General features: G+C 36.3%; 2 protein-coding genes, 2 non-coding genes and 1 pseudogene across 6 annotated transcripts; 4 read left to right on the forward strand and 1 right to left on the reverse strand.

The window, feature by feature from the left end:
• Positions 1-411: 411 nt before the first annotated feature.
• Positions 412-6,129, forward strand: Y37H9A.1 (Copper transport protein 86). 2 transcript variants are annotated; one of them, NM_001026582.4, is made up of 7 exons: positions 412-577; positions 1,496-2,159; positions 3,164-3,249; positions 3,298-3,465; positions 4,334-4,478; positions 4,525-4,649; positions 5,876-6,127. In NM_001026582.4, exons 1-7 carry the CDS (start codon positions 416-418, stop codon positions 6,020-6,022), a joined length of 1,497 nt encoding a protein of 498 aa, NP_001021753.1. In that variant the 5' UTR covers positions 412-415; the 3' UTR covers positions 6,023-6,127. The 2 variants fall into 2 exon arrangements, with proteins under 2 accessions (NP_001021753.1, NP_001021752.1); NM_001026581.5 differs by having other exon boundaries at positions 3,164-3,465; positions 5,876-6,129.
• Positions 6,130-6,239: 110 nt separating this feature from the next.
• On the forward strand, positions 6,240-19,594 carry ccct-1 (Coiled-coil and C2 domain-containing protein 1-like). Its single transcript, NM_001373656.2, has 11 exons — positions 6,240-6,350; positions 9,409-9,792; positions 10,665-10,864; positions 11,747-11,970; positions 12,345-12,691; positions 13,280-13,427; positions 14,281-14,524; positions 16,329-16,569; positions 17,759-17,984; positions 18,865-18,975; positions 19,397-19,594. Exons 1-11 carry the CDS (start codon positions 6,244-6,246, stop codon positions 19,508-19,510), a joined length of 2,346 nt encoding a protein of 781 aa, NP_001359623.1. The 5' UTR covers positions 6,240-6,243; the 3' UTR covers positions 19,511-19,594.
• Positions 7,124-8,747, reverse strand: Y37H9A.2 (annotated as a pseudogene). The gene is made up of 10 exons: positions 8,629-8,747; positions 8,473-8,583; positions 8,342-8,425; positions 8,206-8,270; positions 8,035-8,160; positions 7,905-7,991; positions 7,718-7,852; positions 7,488-7,619; positions 7,274-7,354; positions 7,124-7,225 (listed from the first exon to the last, which is right to left on the reverse strand). Coding segments are annotated over exons 1-10 (1,042 nt in total).
• 21ur-15587 lies at positions 8,674-8,694 on the forward strand. Its single transcript, NR_050693.1, has one exon.
• 21ur-15569 lies at positions 8,676-8,696 on the forward strand. Its single transcript, NR_050694.1, has one exon.
• Positions 19,595-19,978: the final 384 nt, after the last annotated feature.

Genomic DNA, 19,978 nt, shown 5'->3' on the forward strand with positions numbered 1-19,978 from the left:
TTTTTGAACTTTAAGTGGAAAAATTGCTCAGAAATTCGTAAAAATTCCTTTTTTTTTTCTGAAATTTCCCTAATTTTCCCCCATTTTCCCCCCATTTTCCCTCCAATTTTCTGTGAATTTCCCGGTAATTTTTCGCATTTTTTCTCGCGTTTCCCCCACATTTTCACTGTAAATTTTAAATTTTCCGCTATATTTTTGTGATTTTTCGCCCCCGCAATTTCCAATTTCCCAATGATTCTCAACCTGATTTTGCCATATTTTCCACATGCTTTACACCGATTTTTTGTCATTAAAATACACTTTTTCCCACAATTACCGGTTTTTTTTGCGTGATTTTTCGAGGTTTTTCGACCCATTTTTCCGCTATTTTTATTGATTTTTTTTTCAACTGGTAATTTCCAGAATTTCCAGACAAATGGAAAAATTGCTCAGCGAGCTCGCGGAGCTCGGAGCCCGTCAGAAATTCAATGGGGAAATCGATTTTGGAGCGGAAATCGCATCGGATTCGCTGCTAGAAGTGATGAAAATTGTGGGGAGTGAAGAGTTGAGTCAGCAGGTTTTGGAGGGATTTTTAGAGGTAAAAATTGAAAATTCTGAGGATTTTCATTGAAAATTCGAATGCCTCGTCATTCCTCTGCCCTAGTAGGATTTTTTCTGGGTTTCTAGCGTTATTTTTGAGATTTTCCGGGTTACTGTAGACCCAGAAGTACGCAATTTCTCTTCCAGGCACCGTATCCCACGACAAAACGCACAGGAATTCAAAATTTTGCGAAAACCGTCAAGATTGGACTAAAAAGGGCGCTGAAGCAAAATTTGATGGGAAAATTGTTGGAAAAATCCGGTTTTCAGCTCTTTTCCGTATGAAAATCAGCTTCAGCGCCCTTTTTTTACCCCTATCTAGACGGTTTTCGCGAAATTTAGCGATTCTGTGCATTTTGTCGTAAGATCCGGTGCCCTGACGAAAAATTGCGTACTTTTGGGGCTACGGTAACCCAATGAACTCGAAATGAACGCTAGAAGCTCAGAAAAAAAGGCTATAAGTGTGGAAAATGAAAGAGAAATTGAGTTTTGACATAAAAAATCTAAAAAACCTGCAAAAAAGGCGCTTCAGGCTTAAAAAATTACCAGAACCTTGAATTTTGCGTTGAAAATTCTTGTATATTGATTTTTCTTCCGGAAAGTGTCGAAAAACTTGCTTCAAAACTATTTTTCGCCAGTTTTTTACTTGAAATTCGGATTCAGCACCTCTTTTTACCTCTATCCCAGGGCAGTATTTGCAAAATTTAGCGATTCTGTGCATTTTGTCGTAAGATCCGGTGCCCGGTGGGGTACATTGCGTACTTTTGGGGCTACAGTACCCCGGAAATCTCAAAATCAACGCTAGAAGCTCAGAAAAAAGGCTATAAGTATGGAAAATGAAGAAGAAATTGAATTTTCAACCAAAAAATACTGTAAAATTCCAATTTCCAAGCCAAATTTTCCTTTTTTTTTTCAGCAAGCTCCAACTATCCACCAAGTTCTGCTCGGCATGACATTCGCCAGCTACCTGCAATCCACCACGTCAGGAGAAGCTTCTCCAGGAGCCCAGGAGCTCTCGGAGCCACTCAAAAAAGCCCGCCGCTCGATTCGTCTCCTTCTGAACCTCACCCAACGATCCCCGGATTTTGCCTCCCGAATTTCATCGGAATCCGTTGAATTATTGGAAACTCTGCTCGCCACGGGCTCTTTTGACGTGGAATGCCTCATAATTCTGCTCAAGACCTCCCAAGCCACGTGGCTTGAATTTCAGAAATCTCCACGTTATTCGGCTCTTTTACAACGGGTTTTGAGCAAATATTCCCCGGATTTTTCGGAAAATTCGACGATTTTAGCCTATTTTTCGGTGCTTTTTGAGATGGATTATGGATTTTTATCGATGTGTTACGCAGAAATGGATGCTCCGACGTTTTGTGAGATTCTGGATGTGCTCCGAGTGATTTTAACGCGAAAAACTTTAAAAATTCACTCAAATAATCTACTTTTCGTTCTCAATCTCCTTGAGCTTGTTGTAGTTGATTATGAAGCTTTTTGGAGGGCTCGTGAGCGAAAAGAGCCGCAATCTGTGGAGCAGCGGAGGGTTGCGACAGTGGAAATTTTGAATTTGGAAGTGGAAATTGTGGGTTAGTGTTGGAGTGAAATTTGGGGGAATTTGCACTAAAAATCGATAAATTACTAGATAAAAAGCTCTAAAAAAATAGATTTTTCTAAAAACTTGAAAAAAATTTGAAAAAAAAATCAATTTTTCCCAAAAATTTGAAAAAAATAAATTTTTCCTAAAATTTTTCTAAAAAAAAAATTGAAAAAAATAATAATTTTTTCTGAAAAATTTGGAAAAAAAATTATTTTTTCCTTAAAATTTAAAAAAAAAATCGATTTTTCTAAAAATTTGAAAAAAATCAATTTTTCCTAAAAATTTGAGAAAAAAAATTTATTTTTCTAAAAATTTTGAAAAAAAAATCGATTTTTAATCGATTTTTCCTAAAATAAAAAAAAATTTCTTCTAAAAATTAAAAAAAAACATCGATTTTTCCAAAATATTTGGAAAAAAAATTATTTTTTCTAGAAAAAATTTGAAAAAAAATGTTTTTTTCCTATAAATTTGATTAAAAAAATCGATTTTTCTGAAAAAAATTTTTTAAAAATCGACTTTTCCTAAAATTTTGAAAAAAAATTAATTTTTTTCTGAAAAATTAAAAAAAAAAAAAGACTATTCCTAATCATTTGAAAAAAAAATCGATTTTTCAACCCTCACAAAAACTTTTTAAAAGTGTAAAACTGGTAATAGACAAAAATCCGCACAATTTTCAAGAAAAGTCGCTTTTTTTCAATTTTTACATCCAATTTTGGCTAAAAATCGATAATTTCCTTTTTTCTCACTAGTAGAATAGTTTTTTGTAATTAAATATCGATTTTTAACGAAAAATCGATATTTTCAACTGAAAAACCCCCGATTTTTCCCCAAAAAATTAATAATCACCTCGCCCTAGCAGCGCCGAAAAGCCTTTGCACCATGATCTTCAAGTCTAGAGCTCTGCTCTCTAGACTTGAAGCTCATGGAGCAGCTTCTCGGCTCTGCTAGGGCACTGAGTTACGTTCGGAGCCCTCAACTCTATCGATTTTTCAGGCGAAATGTGCTCTAACACGGAAATGACGTCATATCTCAACGAGAAGGCGACTGCAATGAATTCGGTGGTTGATGTTCTGGATGCGGTATCGATTTTCCGGAATAAAATATCGATTTTTTTGGATTTTTTTCAGATTCTCCATGCTGAAGCTCTTTTTGCCGATTTTCGTGCGGAACAGCCTAGTGATTGGCCGAAAATTGAGTCAGAACACCCGAGATTTGAAGTTTTAAAGCGAAAAATTGAAGAAGAACGGAGATACGAGGAGACGCAGAGAAGATATCCCGATCGCCCACGACAACCGGTGCGAAGTTTGAAAATTTGAATTTTTCATGTTAAAATTCGAATTCTCTGTCATTTTTCACCCCAGGGAGCTTTTTTCTAGGCTTCTGCCGTTGAATTTGACATTTTCGGAGTACGGTAGCCCCAAAAGTACGCAATTCCTCGTCAGTACAATGGATCCTACGACAAAATGCACAGAATTGTCAAATTTTGCGAAAACCACCTAGGCAGGGGTAAAAAGGGTCGCTGAGCTCGAATTTCGATTGAAAAACCATGGAAAATTGTGATTTTATAGGTTTCTTTTCCATAATTTTGGAAATTTTACCTGGAAATCTCATTTTTCAAGCATTTTCCTTTTGAAATTCGAGCTCAGCGCCTTTTTCAGACAATTTCCGCAAAGTTTGACGATTCTGTGCATTTTGTCGTGGAATTCCGTGTCCTGAGACTTTTGGGGCTACAGTAACCCGAAAAACTCAAAATTAACGTTAGAAGTCCAGAAAAAAGCGAACAGGCGCAGAAAATAAAGAGGAACTCGAATTTGTTACGGAAAATTCGAAAAATCGAATTTTTTCGTCATTTTCCTGTAATTTTCCTTAAAATTATTGATTTTTCACTTCAATATCTGAATTTCCATCCATTTTCTTCACTAAATTCGGCTTCAGCGACCCTTTTTACCTCTATCTAGACGGTTTTCGCAAAATTCCGAAATTCTGTGCATTTTGTCGTAAGGTCAGGTGCCCGGACGAGAAATTGCGTACTTTTGGGGCTACAGTACCCCGAAATTCTTAAAATTAAAGTTAAAAGCCCAAAAAATGACGAGGAATTCGAATTTTAACAAGAATTTCAAACAAAATTTCAAAAATCCCTAGAAAAAAATCGATTTTTTTCAGCTTCCACCGAAAATTCAACGTGTAGAATCCTCTGAATCTCTGTCACTTCTCGCCAACACCATTTTCTCAAAATATCGATCGATTGATGACGTCATCGGCGTGCCACGTGTCGGAGAGCTCAAGCTCAATTGTTTGAAAGCCATTGGTACAGCTTTTCAGCAGAAAAAGTCTTAAAAATCTGAAAATTTCAGCGAATTTGGCGAATTTATCGGATTCTAATAAGCTTGCCACGCTGCAAAATGGCCGACAAGGACTAATTTCAGTGCTTCAATGTACCACGAGACGGCCTGAATATTTCTTGGAGAGCTTTACTATGGTATCATGGATTTTCTGAAAAACCCAAAAAAATTTCAAATTTTCACTTTCAAATTCGAATTCTCCGTCCAATTCTACCAATTTTGGCTTTTTTCCCGGTCTTCTAGCGTTAATTTTGAGATTTCCGGGTTACTGTAGCCCCAAAAGTACGCAATTTCTCGTCCGGGCACCGGATCCTACGACGAAATGCACAGAAACTCAAAATGTTGCGAAAAGTGTCGGGATATGGGTAAAAAAGAGCGCTGAAACCGAATTTCGATAGAAAAACAATGGAAAATTGTGATTTTCTAGGTTTTTCGCTGAAAAATGTCGATTTTTAGTGGAAAATTATTAAAAATCTCGAATTTTTGGTAAGAATTCTGCTGTTTTCTTCAGAAATTCGGATTCAGCACCCCTTTTTACCCCTGCCTAGGCGGTTTTCGCGAGTTTTGAAGTTTCTGTGCATTTTGTCGTAAGATATGGTGCATCGACGGAACATTGCGTACTTTTGGCGCTACCGTACCCCGAAAATCTTATAATTAACGGTAAACGCCTAGAAAACCGCCAAAGTGTGGTAAAAAATGACGAGCAATTCGAATTTTCACACTAAAAACTTGGAAAATTATCGGAATTCAATTATTTCCTCAGAAATTTCAAAAAAATTGGTAAAATTTCAACTTTATCGCTTTTTCCATATGAAATTCGAGCTCAGCGCCACTTTTTACCCCTATTCAGCTGATTTCAGCTGAATTTTGCAAGATTCTAGATTTCTGTGCATTTTGTCGTACGGTCAGGTTTTCTGACGACAAATTGCGTAATTTTGGGGCTACAGTACCCCAAAAAGTTCAAACTTAACGCTAGAAGCCCAGAAAAAAGGCTGAACATGTGAAAAATGGCGGGCAATTCGAATTTCAAGCTTAAAAATCTCAAAAATCGATATTTCGTCCGGAATTTTTTACAAAACTTGCTTTAAACTTGATTTTCCTACCCAATTTTCCTATTGAAATTCGGATTCAGCACACATTTTTACCCCAAAATCGCCGGATTTCGCAAGATTTGCCAATTCTGTGCATTTTGTCGAAAGATCTGGTGCCCCGCCGCCGACAAATTGCGTACTTTTGGAGCTACAGTACCCCCGAAATGTTCAAAATTACCGCTAGAAACCCGGGGAAAAAAGGCTAAATATGTGAAAAATTGCGGGAAATTCGAATTTAATACTAAAAAATCCCAAAAATTCCAAATTTTCAGAGAAATCAATCGATATTCTGTGTTCGTCAGCTAACAGATGGTTGTCAAGAGAATAAGGAAGTGGTTTTTAATCTCCAGCAGCCAAATCAACCAATTATCGATCGAAAACGACTTCTCGAAGAGCTCGGAGTCCACGTGGACAATTAAATTTTTGAAATTTTAATTTTTCTGTTGTTCCCGCATTTTTATACACGTTTTTTTGTTTTTTGTTGTTAATTTTTTTTGAAAAAATCAATAATTTATCGATTTTTTTTTCATTTTTATTAATTTCTCAATTTTCAATAACTGTTCCCCGTGCAGTTTTCTGGTATTTTTTTTCCCAAAAATTTCAGGCAAAATTTTCAGCCAAAACCCCCCTGATTTTCCAGATGAATTTCAATGATATTGATAATCAAATGTACGGGAATTTGGAGGAGGACGCTGAGTTGCTCGCCGAGCTTGCCGCAATACAAGAAGAGGAGATGGGTCGTGTTAGGTAGGGTTTTAGCGGGTTTTCGGCGAGAAATTCGGATTCTCTGTGATTTTTTACCATCGGGAGCCTTTTTTCTGGACTTCTATGGTTAATTTTGAATTTTCCGGGGTACTGTAGCCCTAAAAGTACGCAATTTTTCGTCCAGGCACCGGATCTTACGACAAAATGCACAGAATTTTTAAATTTTGCGAAAACCGGCTGGATAGGGGTAAAACAGGCCGCTGAAGTCGAATTTCAATAGGAAAATCGTTGAAAATGCGAAGTTATGGTGTAGAAATTCATTTTTTTCCGCAATTTCGATATTGTTACTGCGAAATTTGAATATTTTATCAATTTTAGACATTAAATTCGAATTCGGTAATTTTTCACCCCCGGGGGCTTTTTTCTGGGCTTCTAGCGTTAATTTTGAATTTTCCGGGGTACTGTAGCCCCAGAAGTACGCAATTTCTCGTCCGGGCACCGTATCTTACGCGAAAATGCACAGAATCTCAAAGTCTTGCAAAAAGTGTAGATTTTTCATGATTATCGTCTTTAATTTGACGAATTCCGGCTGTACCGTTAGGAAATTCGAATTCCTTGTCATTTTCTACCCCCGATGCCTTTTTTCTGGGTTTCTGTCGTTAATTTTGAAATTTCCGAGGTACTGTAGCTCCAAAAGTACGCAATTTTTCGTCCAGGCATCCGAATTTACGACAAAATGCACAAAATTTCCAATTCTGCTTAAAACAGGCTTTTCTGGGGTAAAAAGGCGAGCTGAGCTCGATATTCAATAGGAAAATTAGGGAAAATTCGAAATTCTGGCCGGGATTGTGTGGAGAGTGAGCGAATCGGTTGGTAGACGAGAGAAAATACTGCGGCTTGGCGACACCGTGAATGTTCTGAAATTTTAAACTTTTTTTAAAATTCATAATAACTTATTTTCTTACCGATCTAGAATTCCCGGAGAATGGTTAGAAGCCGCAGATTGTGGTGGTGGAAGTTCGTTGGTACGAACTGAAGAGTCGTCTCTGAAATTTATGAGTTCGAATTTGTTGAAAATTTATTTCCACGCTCTACCTGTCACTTTTTAAATGTGTTTTGCCTAAATTCTTTTAAAACTAAAAGTTACTAGAAAAACTAGAAGTTTAAAGCCAAACTCACCGAGAGCGACCAGCTCCGACATTTGAAGCAGCTGAAGTTCTCGAACGGGAACCTGATCTCGAACCTGTCGGGGCTGCTTGATTTCTGCTCCGGTTTCCGCTGAGCTCGGTGGCGTTGGGTTGGACAAACGTCCTGAAAAACAAAAACTTTACATTTTTACGTCTTAAAAATCGTCTGAAATCCACTGAAATTTATCTGATAAAATCAGTTTGAAAAACCAAACTTCTTACCGATCGGCCGTAGCATCCGTTGGGGCAGTCTCATACGATAGAGTTGGCTGGATTGTGTGAAGTGACAGTTCCGTAGGAAACCGAGAACGTGATCCACTACGACTCGATTGTATTTCTGGTGCTCCAAGGAATCCGCTGAAATTCAAATAATATAATCGATTCGAATTAAAAACCCGCTATTGCTTACGTGTCTGCAATCCTGACCGTATGGGCACTCTGAAGGGACGCCGATGGTGTAGTTAAGTGGGACGCACGCGTCGAAACAATAAATGTTCTGAAATTTAAAATTAGTGATTCATAATAACTTGTTTTCTTACCGATCAAGCGTGTTCGGAGACCGAAAAGAGGAGAGAACTCCGTCGAGTGAGTCACCTCTTGAGGTTTGAAAATTGCTCCGCGAGGACTGCGCTGTCATTTGGCTTGGGTGAGGACGATAAAATCCCCTGAAAAATAAAAACTTTACATTTTTTCGTCTTAAAAAATCTTACAAGTCGGCAGACTTCGCGGTATTGAATGCGGAGATGCCACGTTGGCGAGTCCTTGGTTGGATCTTCTGAAATGTGATAATTAGACTTTTGAACACATTTTTTGCTAGTTTCTAACAATCAATGAAAGCAAGCTTACCTCGTCGAGCGTCTCAATTCCTGCTCTAAAGAGCGATTATTTCCAGTAGAGCTCTGCAGAGATGGGGGAGGTGCCAGAAATCCGCTGAAAATCGAAAATTAACACTCAATTTTTTTAACTTAATTATTTACTTGTTGTGCCGGTCTGATCCCACTTGTGATTTCGAAAGAGACCTTCCGAACGTTACTAAAGGAGAGCTTCCGGACGATGGGACTGCAACTCTGTTGGAATTGAGTGTATTTCTGAAAATAGGAAACTAGAAATAATTTCAATCGAAAAAAAATCACCGTTCCAACACGCGTTTAGATCTCCGGTGGGGCGATATACTCGATGAGTCTCTTGACGCTTCGGAAGTCGTGTCTCTGGAATCCTCCTGGGAAACCTTGATAGGCTTACGCGACGGCATCCTAAAATTTGAAAAATTATACAAAGACAAGAGAGAGAAAATAAGTTAAAAACAGGAGAAGCCGACAGAAAAGAGAAAAGAGTGTGTAAGCTGAGAGGGCTCTGCAGATATTTTAAAACTGTGTGGTTAATAAAGGACCGGAAGAATAAAAGTTCTGACTTCTGGCCAAACTTCTGAAATTGGAAAAATCAATTTTCAAGGTCTCAGAAAAGAAGAAAAAGCAAAAAACATAAAAGATTGTCTATACTTCCAGTCATTCCAAAAAGTAAAGTAGAACTAAATAATAAAACGCTTAATTTTTGAACAGTTAATTCTGACAGCGAAAATAGAATACTGCGAAATTTGAATATTTTATTAATTTTAAACATTAAATTCGAATTCTCGGTGATTTTTCCCGCCGGCCGGCTTTTTTCCGCGCTTTTAGCGTTAATTTTCAATTTTCCGAGATACTGTAGCCCCAAAAGTACGCAATTTCTCGTCAGGGCACCAGATCTAACGCAAAAATGCACAGAATCACCAAATCTTGCAAAAACCGGCTCAATAGGGGTAAATTGTGGCGCTGAGTTCGAATTTCAATAGGAAAATTGAGGAAAATTTAAAATTATAGTAGAAAATCTGATTTTTTTTGCACAAAATGCACATAAAACTTTGAATTTTTCAGCCGACCGGCAGCTCCAGCTCGCGGAGCCCCACCAGCCGCCCGAGGCCGCCCAGCACCTGCCGCCCCCGCAAATGTCCCAGGATTGGACCCCCGTCTACTGGCAGCCGCCTTGGCAGATAATCATGGAGATGGAGGAGATGAAGAGCTTGAAATGGATGAAGATTTGCTCAATGAGCTCAATGGATTGGTTGGTGGTGGTGGTGGTGGTGGAGCAGCACCTACAGTACCCACAAGAGCTGCTCCGAGAGCTCCAGGACCTTCAGGACCACCGCCATCGGCTTCGGCGCCAAATTCTCAGCTTGGACACCTGAAACAGCTTCATGTGTACTATATGAAAGCTCATAAGTCTGCAGAGCAAGCTGGTGAAGGGCCAAAAGCTAGAAGGTGCGGAGATTTGGACTGAAAAATCGATAAAATTTCACTGAAATAGCCCAAAAACTGTAAAAATTGAGTTAAAACTGATAAAATCTGAAGAAACAGGCCATTTTTGACCAGAAAAACTGAAAATTTCCACTGAAAATCGAGAAAATTCACAGTTTTTTTGAAATTTTAAGGAAAATTCGTCAAATTTTGACCAAAAAAAGCCCGAAAAATCGATAAAACACTAAAATAGCTGAAAATGCGTAAAAATTGAGTTAATTTTGATAAAATTTGAAGAAATTCGACCGAAAATCTTGAATTTTCAGTAAAAAATTGAAAAAACCAAAAATCAGATAAAATTTAATGGAAATTTGACTGAAAAAATTGGAAATTTTCACTAAAAAATGCTGAAAAATCGATAAAATCGGCAGAAATAGCGCCCAAAAACTGTAAAAATTGAGCGAAATTCGATAAAATCAGATGAAATTGACCATTTTTGACCAGAAAAACTGAAAATTTCCTCTGAAAATCGAGAAAATTCACAGATTTTTTGGATTTTGAAGTGAAATTCGTCGAATTTTGACCAGAAAAAGCCCGAAAAATCAATGAAATTTGTTGATTTTCACTCAATTTTCCGAGTTTTTGGCTTAAAATTTCACTAAAATTGCGGTAAAATTCGTAAAAATTGAGCCAAGTTTGATAAAATTTAAATAAAATTCGACCTAAAATCTCGGATTTTCAGTAAAAAATCGTATTCTGGCACATTTTTGACTGAAAAAACTGGAAATTTCCACGAAAATAGCTGGAAAAATTGTGAAAATTCCGAAAATTTACAGATTTTCACCCAGTTTTTCGAATTTTTAGGACTTTTCCGCCAAAAATCGATGAATTTCCAGATACAAACGAGCTGTTGACAAGCTCGTGGAGCTCATTCGAGCTGTCGAACGTGGCAAGACCATTGACGAATCGGAAATTCCTGTTGCTCCACCAAATTTCTCTTCGGCGGCGGCGGAACCCCTTCCACCACCGGCTCCGACTGCCCAGCCGGCTCATCATCCACCGGCACCGCCGATTCGGCAGGCGGCCCACGCTGCGGGTATCGATTTTTAGCCGATTTTTATCATGAAATTCAAATTCAGCGTCACTTTTTACCCCGAAATCGCCGGTTTTCGCAAAAATTGGCGATTCTGTGCATTTTGTCGTAGGATCCGATGCACGGACGCAAAATTGCGTACTTTTGGGGCTACAGTACCCCGGAAAATTGAAAATTAACGCTAGAATTTTCGGAAAACGGCTCTTAGGCTAAAAAATGACGAGGAATTGGAATTTGATAACTAGAAGACTTAAAATTTGATTTTTTGTTGAAAAAATAGATGAAAACTCTTAGATTCTAAAGTTTTCAGTCATTTTTTCGCTATTTTCAGCCTGAAATTCGAGCCCAGCGCCTCTTTTTACCCCGAAATCGCCGGTTTTCGCAAAAATTGGCGATTCTGTGCATTTTGTCGTAAGACCCGGTGCCCGGGCGGCAAATTGCGTACTTTTGGGGCTACAGTACCCCGGAAATTTCAAAATTAACGCTAGAAGCCGAGAAAAAAGGCTCACAGGCTAAAAAATAACGAGGAATTCGAATCTGATAACTACAAGACTTGATTTTCGATTTTTTTTGTGAAAAATAGATGAAAACTCTAATTTCGTCAGTTTTCAGCCATTTCTAGCCCGACATTCGAGCCCAGCGCCTCTTTTTACCCTGAAATCGCCGGTTTTTGCGAAATTTGAAAATTCTGTGCATTTTGTCGTGGGATCCGGTGCACGGACGAGAAATTGCGTACTTTTGGGGCTACAGTACCCCGGAAATCTCAAAATTAACACTAGAAACACGAGAAAAAAGTTTCACAGGCTAAAAAACTACGCTGAATTCGAATTTCATTGTTATTTTCCGTTAAAATCAATAATTATAGCAGAAATTTCAAATTTTCAGAGTCATCACCACCGCCAATTCCACAGCGAAAATCGTCGGCTCCAGCTCCGACAGCAGCTGCTCCTCCAGCCACAAAAGAGCCCACGGACCCGAAAAAAGCTGCAATCTACCGTATCCTTCACCATCGACGTGATCTACACAAGCAGAATGCGCGCGCGGCGATTGCTGACAAGGATAAAGAATCTGCAAAGGAATCTGTAGAAATGGCGAAGGCTTTTGATCAGGTAGCTGGCGAAATTCAGAGATTTTTATGTAAAAATTCGAATCCTCCGTGATTTTTTCACCCCCGGGAGCTTTTTTCTGGGCTTCTAGCGTTAATTTTTGAAATTTTGGGGTACTGTAGCCTCAGAAGTACGCAATTTGCCGTCCATACACCTGATCTTACGACAAAATGCACAGAATCTCTAAATCTTGCAAAAACCGCATGGATAAAGGTAAAAAGGAATCTTAAAATTAACGCTAGAAGCCCGAGAAAAACGCATGATGGGGTAAAAAATGATGAGGAATTTGAATTTGATAAGGATTTCGTTAAATTTTGAAAAATTTCCGGAGAAAAATTATTTTTTTCGGAAAAAATTAAAAATTTCCAAAATTCCAGGCAATCGCCGCACTCAATGAATGCTCAGCCGATGAAATGGATATGAATGACGTACCACCGTCTCCGCCCCCATATCGAAAACCGGCTCCGCCCCAACCACAAGCTCCGCCTACTTCTGCTGGTCCATTGGGATTCATTGAAGAACTGCAACAACGGCAACAAAGATTCCAGAAAATGGCGGAAAAGGCAAAAACTGAGGGAAATGAACGGAAAATGAAGATGAATATGCGACTTGCCGGCCAATTTGACGAGGCGATTAAGGAGGCGAAACGGGGAAAACTGGTGAATGTTGGAGAGTTGCCCAGTCTGCCTGATATGGGACCACTTCCACCGCAAACGGCTCCGGGGTACACTTTTCGAAATTTTTAATCGAAAATTCGAATTCCCTGCGATTTTTCACCCCCGGGAGCTTTTTTCTGGGCTTGTAGCGTTAATTTTGAAAATTTTGGGTACTGTACCCCCAGAAGTACGCAATTTTACGTCAGGGCATCGGATCCTACGATAAAATGCACAGAAACTTCAAATCTTGCGAAAACCGTCTGAATAGGGGTAAAAGCGTGTGCTGAAACGGATTTTGATATTAAAAATGAGAAAAATTGAATAGTTTTTGATTTAACCCGTGTTTTTCTGCGAGAAACTTGGAAATTCTCGGTTTTTATCAATTTTCAATGCGAAATTCGAACTCAGCAACGTTTTTTACCCCTATCCAGGTGGTTCCCGCAAGATTTTGAGATTCTGTGCATTTTGTCGTAAGATCAGGTGTATGGACGGCAAATTGCGTACTTTTGGGGCTACAGTACCCCCGCGGAATCTTAAAATTAACGATAGAAGCCCAGAAAAAAAGCTTTAGGGTCTGAAAAATTACGAGGATTTCGAATTTAATAGAGAATTTTCACAGAAATCAAAATTTTTGCCTGAATTTAATCAATTTTCAGCCAAGCCGCCCCCAAACTTCATCAACGTCCGCCCCCGCAAGAAGTTGGCCCACTGGCACCCAGTGGTGTGGAGGGAAAGAGTAGAAATCAGGGACAATTGGAGTTTTTGTTGGAACGACAGGCCCAGTTCAAGCAAGCTGCTATTCATGTACGGGTTGATGACGGAATTTTTGATTTTTATGTTAATATTCGAATTCTCCGTCATTTTCCACCCCCGGGGGCCTTTTTTTCTGGGCTTCTAGCGTTAATTTTGTGAAATTCGGGGTACTGTAGCCCCAAAAGTACGCAATTTTTCGTCATGACCCCCGATCTTACGACAAAATGCACAGAATCACCAAATTTTGCGGAAACTGCGTAGATAGGGGTAAAAGGGGGTGCTGAGCTCGAATTTGAGTAGAAAAATTGTGAAAAACTTCAAGTTCTCGTAGAAAATCGGGTATTTTTTGAATTTTTTTTTTGAAAACTTGAAATTTCAAAGATTTAGCCATCAAATTCGAATTTTCCGTCATTTGCTACCCCGGGGGCCTTTTTTCTGAATTACTAGCGTTAATTTTCAAAATTTTGGGGTACTGTAGCCCCAAAAGTACGCAATTTTTCGTCAGGACACCCGATCTTACGACAAAATGCACAGAATCACCAAATTTTGCGAAAACTGTCTGCATAAGGGTAAAAAGAGGTGCTGAACTCGAATTTCACTATAAAAGGTCGTGAAAATTCTTGGTTTTCGATTTTTCCCCTAAAAATACTATTGAAAATGATAAAAATAGGCATTTTCAGTTATTTCCCTTAGCGAATTTGAATTCAGCGCCCCAAATTACCCCTACGCAGGCGGTTTCCACAAAATTTGGAAATTCTGTGCATTTTGTCGTAAGATCCGATGCCTGGACCGGAAATTGCGTACTTTTGAGGCTACAGTACCCCGGAAACCTTAAAATTAACCTGAAAATGACGAGAAATTCGAATTTCAACTTGATAACCTCAGAAAATCAATATTTTTACAGGCAAAATCGCGTGGAGACGTCGAAGCGGCCAAAAAGTATCTAGTGGAAATGAAAGGATTCGATAAAATGATTCAGGCCGCCCAAGCGGGCCTTCCAGTCAGTATTAAGGCCACGCCAATCCCACCACAGGCCCAGACGGCCTCAACAACTCTTCAGCCCCGTATTCAGTCGGCTGCTGCTTCATCGAGCACTGGAGTTGAGAATCGTGGAGAGAAATTGTCACTTTTGGAGAAAACTTTGATAGGTAGCCGAATTTTATTGCAAAATTCGGAATTCTCGTGATTTTTCACCCCTTGGAGTTTTTTCCTGTGCTTCTAGCGTCGATTTTGAGATTCTGGGGGTACTGTAGCCTCAGAAGTACGCAGTGCACCAGACCCTACGACAAAATGCACAGAATCCTCAATTTTTGCGAAAACTACCTGGTTAGGGGTAAAATGGGACGCTGAAGCCGATTTTGGTAAGGAAAGTTCACGAAAAATGCAACTAACGATGGAATTTTCAGTTTTTCAAAGATTCTGCGATTTTTCAAAAATTTTAAACTCTACATTCAGAATCCCCATAATTTTTTATTACATAGAGTTTTTTTCTGGGCCTCTAGCGTTAATTTTGAATTTTTCGGGTTACTGTAGCCCCAGAAGTACGCAATTTGTCGTCGGGGCACCGGATCTGACGACAAAATGCACAGAAACTTGAAATTTTGCGAAAACTGTCTAGATAGGGGTAAAAATGGGCGCTGAACTCGAATTTCGATTAAAAAATTAAACAATTTGCAAGGAATTCCTCAGAAAATCTATGATTTTTGTACAAGAAAAATGGCTTGAAAATTTATTTTCTGCTTTTTTCTTTGTCAGATTTGAATTCAGCGACTCTTTTTACCCGAAATCACCAGTTTTCGGGAAATTTTGCGATTCTGTGCATTTTGTCGTAAGATCCGGTGCCCGGACGAGAAATTGCGTACTTTTGTGGCTACAGTACTCCAAATATTTCAAAATTAACACTACAGACCCGGAAAATAGCTTATTGTAGTAAAAAAGGACGGGGAGTTCGAATAATTTGATCACAAAAATTCTAAAATTTTAATTTTCATCTAACTAAATTTCTAAAATTATGAAAATTGACTTGAAAATCATCATTTTGGTGAATTTTCCTTAAGAAATTCGAGTTCAGTGTGTCTTTTTACCCCTCAATCCACCCGGTTTTCGCAAAATTTGAGATTTCTGTGCATTTTGTCGTAGAATCCGGTGCCCGGACTCAAATTTGCGTACATTTGGGGCTACAGTACCCCAAAAACTTCAAAATTAACGTTAGAGACCCAGGAAAAAAGCCTATCATAGTGAAAAATGACGAGGAATTCGAATTTGGTTATTACAATCTTTGAATGTTAATTTTCATCCAGCTAGAACTTAAAAATTGGAAATTCAACTGAAAATCATAATTTTCGTGTTTTTTCCTTAAGAAATTCGAATTCAGATTTACCCGATTTACCCCATTTTTTTTACCTGTCAAATTTGAGCTCAGCGACCCTTTTTACCCCTACCCCGACGGTTTTCTCGTAATTTCGAATTTCTCTGCATTTTGTCGTAGGATCCGATGCCCGGACGAGAAATTGCGTACTTCTGAAGCTACAGTACCCCAAAAACTCAAAATTAACGCTAGAAACTCAGAAAAAAGCCCTGGGGGTGGAAAATGACGGAGAATTCGAATTTAATAATTAAAAGATTTGAATTTTGAGTTTTCACTGTAATAAACTCGAGAAATAGAAAAAAAACACGATTTTACATCAAAAATTAGAATTTTCATCAATTTTCCTTATCAAATTCGAACTCAGCGCACCTTTTTACCCCTATGTACGTGAAAGCTAGACAGATTCCGCGCAAATCTGAGTTTCTGTGCATTTTGGCGTAGGATTGGCTGAAAATTGCGTACTTTTGAGGCTACAGTACCCCAAACTTCAAAATTAACGTTAGAGACCCAGGAAAAAGCCTATTATTGTGAAAAATGACGAGGAATTCGAATTTCCAAACCAAAAAAAAATGTTGTTGTTTCAGAACAAGTTCGATCGGCTGAAACGAATCAAATGCGTTTCACGCGTCTCGGTGATGTTGGAAAAGTTCGATTGTTTGAAGGATGGGGAAAAGTTGCAAAACAAGACCTGCTTTTAGTCCGTGAAGTCGCAAAACGGGGTCTTCAAGTACCCAAATTTCATTACGAAATGCGTCAGATTCCATCAGCTGACCTATTTCCTGATTTGGCTGATGACGTCATCGAGTTGACGATTGTTTCGTGCAGGTACACGCAGAAAATACTGAAAAAATCGATATTCCCCTCAAATTTTTATTGATTTTTCAGAAAAAAAATACTGAAAAAATCGACCCAATAAAAAAATTTATTTTCAAGAAAAGTCGATTTTTTAAAAATTTTTTAAATATCGACCTTTGGACGAAAAATTGATTTTTCACTGGAAAATCGATAATTTAAAGAGAAATTATTTTTTTAAAAACTGAATTTTTACAGAGAATTTATAATTTCGACTGAAAAGTCGATAATTTGATACTTAAAAATTTTGATAAATTTCATAAAAGTCGATAATTATTTTTTCAAATATTTTTTAGAGAAAAAATCGATAAATTTTGACGAAAATTTGATAATTTCATGGAAAAATCGATAATTTCACCCAAAGGTCGATATTTTAAAAATTTTTAAAAAATCGACGATTTTCTTGAAAATAAATTTTTTGACAATTTTATAATTTGATGTTAAAAAATCAATATAAATTTAGCGCGGAAAATCAAAATAATTCAATGAAAAAACCGTTAAATACATCAAAAAATCGATATTTTCATTTTAAAAAAATCAATAATTCAATCCAAAAATCAATGCTTTTCCACAATATATTTTAAATACATTTTTTTCCACAAAATTTTGGAAAAATCAATAATTTCATCGAAAAAAATCGATAATTTTGTGAGAAAATTTTTTAGAGAAAAAGTCGATAAATTTTGCAGAAATTAAAATTTTGAAAAAACTTTTTCATTTAAAAAATCGATAATTTCATCCAAAAATCAATAATAATTTCATAGAAAAAATAATTTTTTCAGAAACACTTATTTTTGACAGAAATTATTTAATTTTATGAAAAGACCATAACTTTTTTTTTGGAAAAATCGAAAATTTCATGGAAAAGTCGATAGTTTCATAAAATTTTTTTTTTTGATGAAAAATCGATAAATTTTGCAAAAATTTGATACTTTCCATAAAAATCGATGATTCATTCCAAAAATCGGTAATTTCATTGAAAATCGATAAATTTTGTAGAAATATTGTTTTTTACAAACATTTGTTAGTTTTTATGGAAAAATCAATTTTTTTTTAAATCGACAGATTTTTCAACATTTTATTTTTGACTAATATTTGCCAATTTGATGAAAAAATCGATAATTTCATCAAAAAAAAATCAATATTTTTTTTCTTTTCACAGAGACGTGCCCCTTCCATCAGGATATGAAACTCATCATGCAAATCTATTTATTAAATATACATTCCCAGCAGTTGTCAATGATCTACCACAGACTGGAAAAACTAAATTAATTGCCGGAACTGCTTCGCCGGATTTCGGCGAATCGATTATGTTGAATATTGGAAGTGGAAAATCAAGAAATAGCAAACTACAGAGAACTTTTAAGAGAGGAGGTCTCAAGTTTGAGGTATTATCTACAAGAAGAAATCGATGGAATATTTGAAAAAACATTGAGAAAAAATTGATTTAAAAATGTTTTAAAAGGCGATAAATTTGTTGAAAAAATAAGAATAAAATCGATAAGTTTTCAGAAAATTTTCAGAAAAAAAAATGAAAATTTTATATGTTTTTCCTAATATTGATTTTAAAAAATTTTATTTGAAAAATCGATTTTTTTTTTATTCGAAAAGAAATTTTTTTTCCCAAATTTTATAAAAAAATTTCGAAAAATTTAATTTTTTCAGAAAAAATTTAACTATGAATTGTTTTTTTCAAAAAATCGATGAATTTTGGTTTTTTTTTAAATTGAATTGAAATTGATTCAAATAAATTTTCAAATAATCAAAAACACTGTAATATTACTTTTTTCCAAGAAAAAAAAACGGATTTTTCCTAAAATTCGAAAAAAAAATTTTTTTAACCTAAACATTGAATTTTTCAACAAAAAAGTATATCACGAAATCAATAAAATTGAAATTTGATACTTTTATTTTTTTTAATTTCAAAAATTAGATAAATTTGGAATTTTTTACCAACATTTTTTCACACCAAAAAATTGTCTCCCACCAACTTCCAAGCCAATACTTCTTCAAAATCTTAAAACTCGAATTTTTCCAAATCTACCGTAACCCTACAGTAATCCTACAATACCTTAGCTCTTCGAAAATTGTTTTCAAAAAATTAAATTTTTTTGAATTCCTGCCCGCCAAAATGTTTTTTGAAAAGTTTGAAAAGGGAGAGACAATGTTCCCAAAAAATCGATACAATTATAATTTTTTTCAAAGTCGAAAAATTGTTTTTTTCTTCAAAACATTTTCCAAAAATCGATAATTTTTCAAAATTTTCAGGTATTCCAAAAAGGTGGATTCATGCGGAGCGACAAACTTTTGGGCACTTGTGAATGGAAATTGGAGAAGCTGGAACATAGTGCTGAAATGGAAGAATCACTTCCATTGAAGGTGATTATCGATTTTTTTTTGTAATTTATTGATTTTCTTCAGAAACATCAAATTATGAAAAGAGCAATTTTTTAGTGTTTGTAGATCAATTTTGAGTCCTCTAACTTCAAAATGAACCATTTTAGAGAAGTTTCAAAATTGTGATTTTTGCCACTTTTTTGCCATTTTTAATGTTTTTTGACGGGTTAAACCTAGTTTTTCTGAATTCTGCATATATTAATTACCCGTTTTCAATCAATTTAGACAACTTTTTATTTTTGCCCATTTTCATTTTTCAGCCATCTAATGACTGTACTTTTTTTTTTCTTTGGGCAAAATTTTTTTTTTTTTTTTCAAAAACGTACTGATTTTAACGGAAAATTTCGAATTTCCGATAAAAAATTAGATTTTTCGTAAAATTTTCTAATTTTTCTCGTTTCAGGACGGCCGTAAAGCAGTTGGTGGTCTCTTGTCGGCGAAAGTTCGAATTCGTCAACCAATTGGTGATGCAAAAGCTCAACATATTGCCCAGAAATGGCTCATTTTAGATAATTAAATGGATTCTTTCTACTTGATTCGATGTTTTAAATGTGTTTTTTTTTGAATATAATATAAATATTTGGTTTATCGGAAGAGTTAACGACTTTTTAATTTTTTCAGAGGAGTAACATTTATATATGCTGAATTTAGAAAAAAGTGGCAAAAATGGCAAAAAAAACGGCAAAAATCACAATTTTGAAACTTCTCTAAAATGGTTATTTTTTAAGTTAGAGGACTCAAAATTGATCTCTAAACCTTAAAAAATTGCCCTTTTTCAAATATTGATGGTTTTGTACGTTTTCAGAAAAATTATTTTTTTGCCTAAATTAAAAAAAAGGACAGTTAGAGGACTCAAAATTGATCTCTGAACCCTAAAAAACTTTTTGAAATTTTCGAAAAAAAATCTGTTTTATCAGGCTCTGAGACAACACGCATTCATTAATAATTACGAGCATTATATTTTTGATAAAGAGAGAGCATCATG

Source organism: Caenorhabditis elegans, chromosome I (genome assembly GCF_000002985.6).
Source record: "Caenorhabditis elegans chromosome I".
In the NCBI taxonomy this organism is placed as follows: Eukaryota; Metazoa; Nematoda; class Chromadorea; order Rhabditida; family Rhabditidae; genus Caenorhabditis; species Caenorhabditis elegans.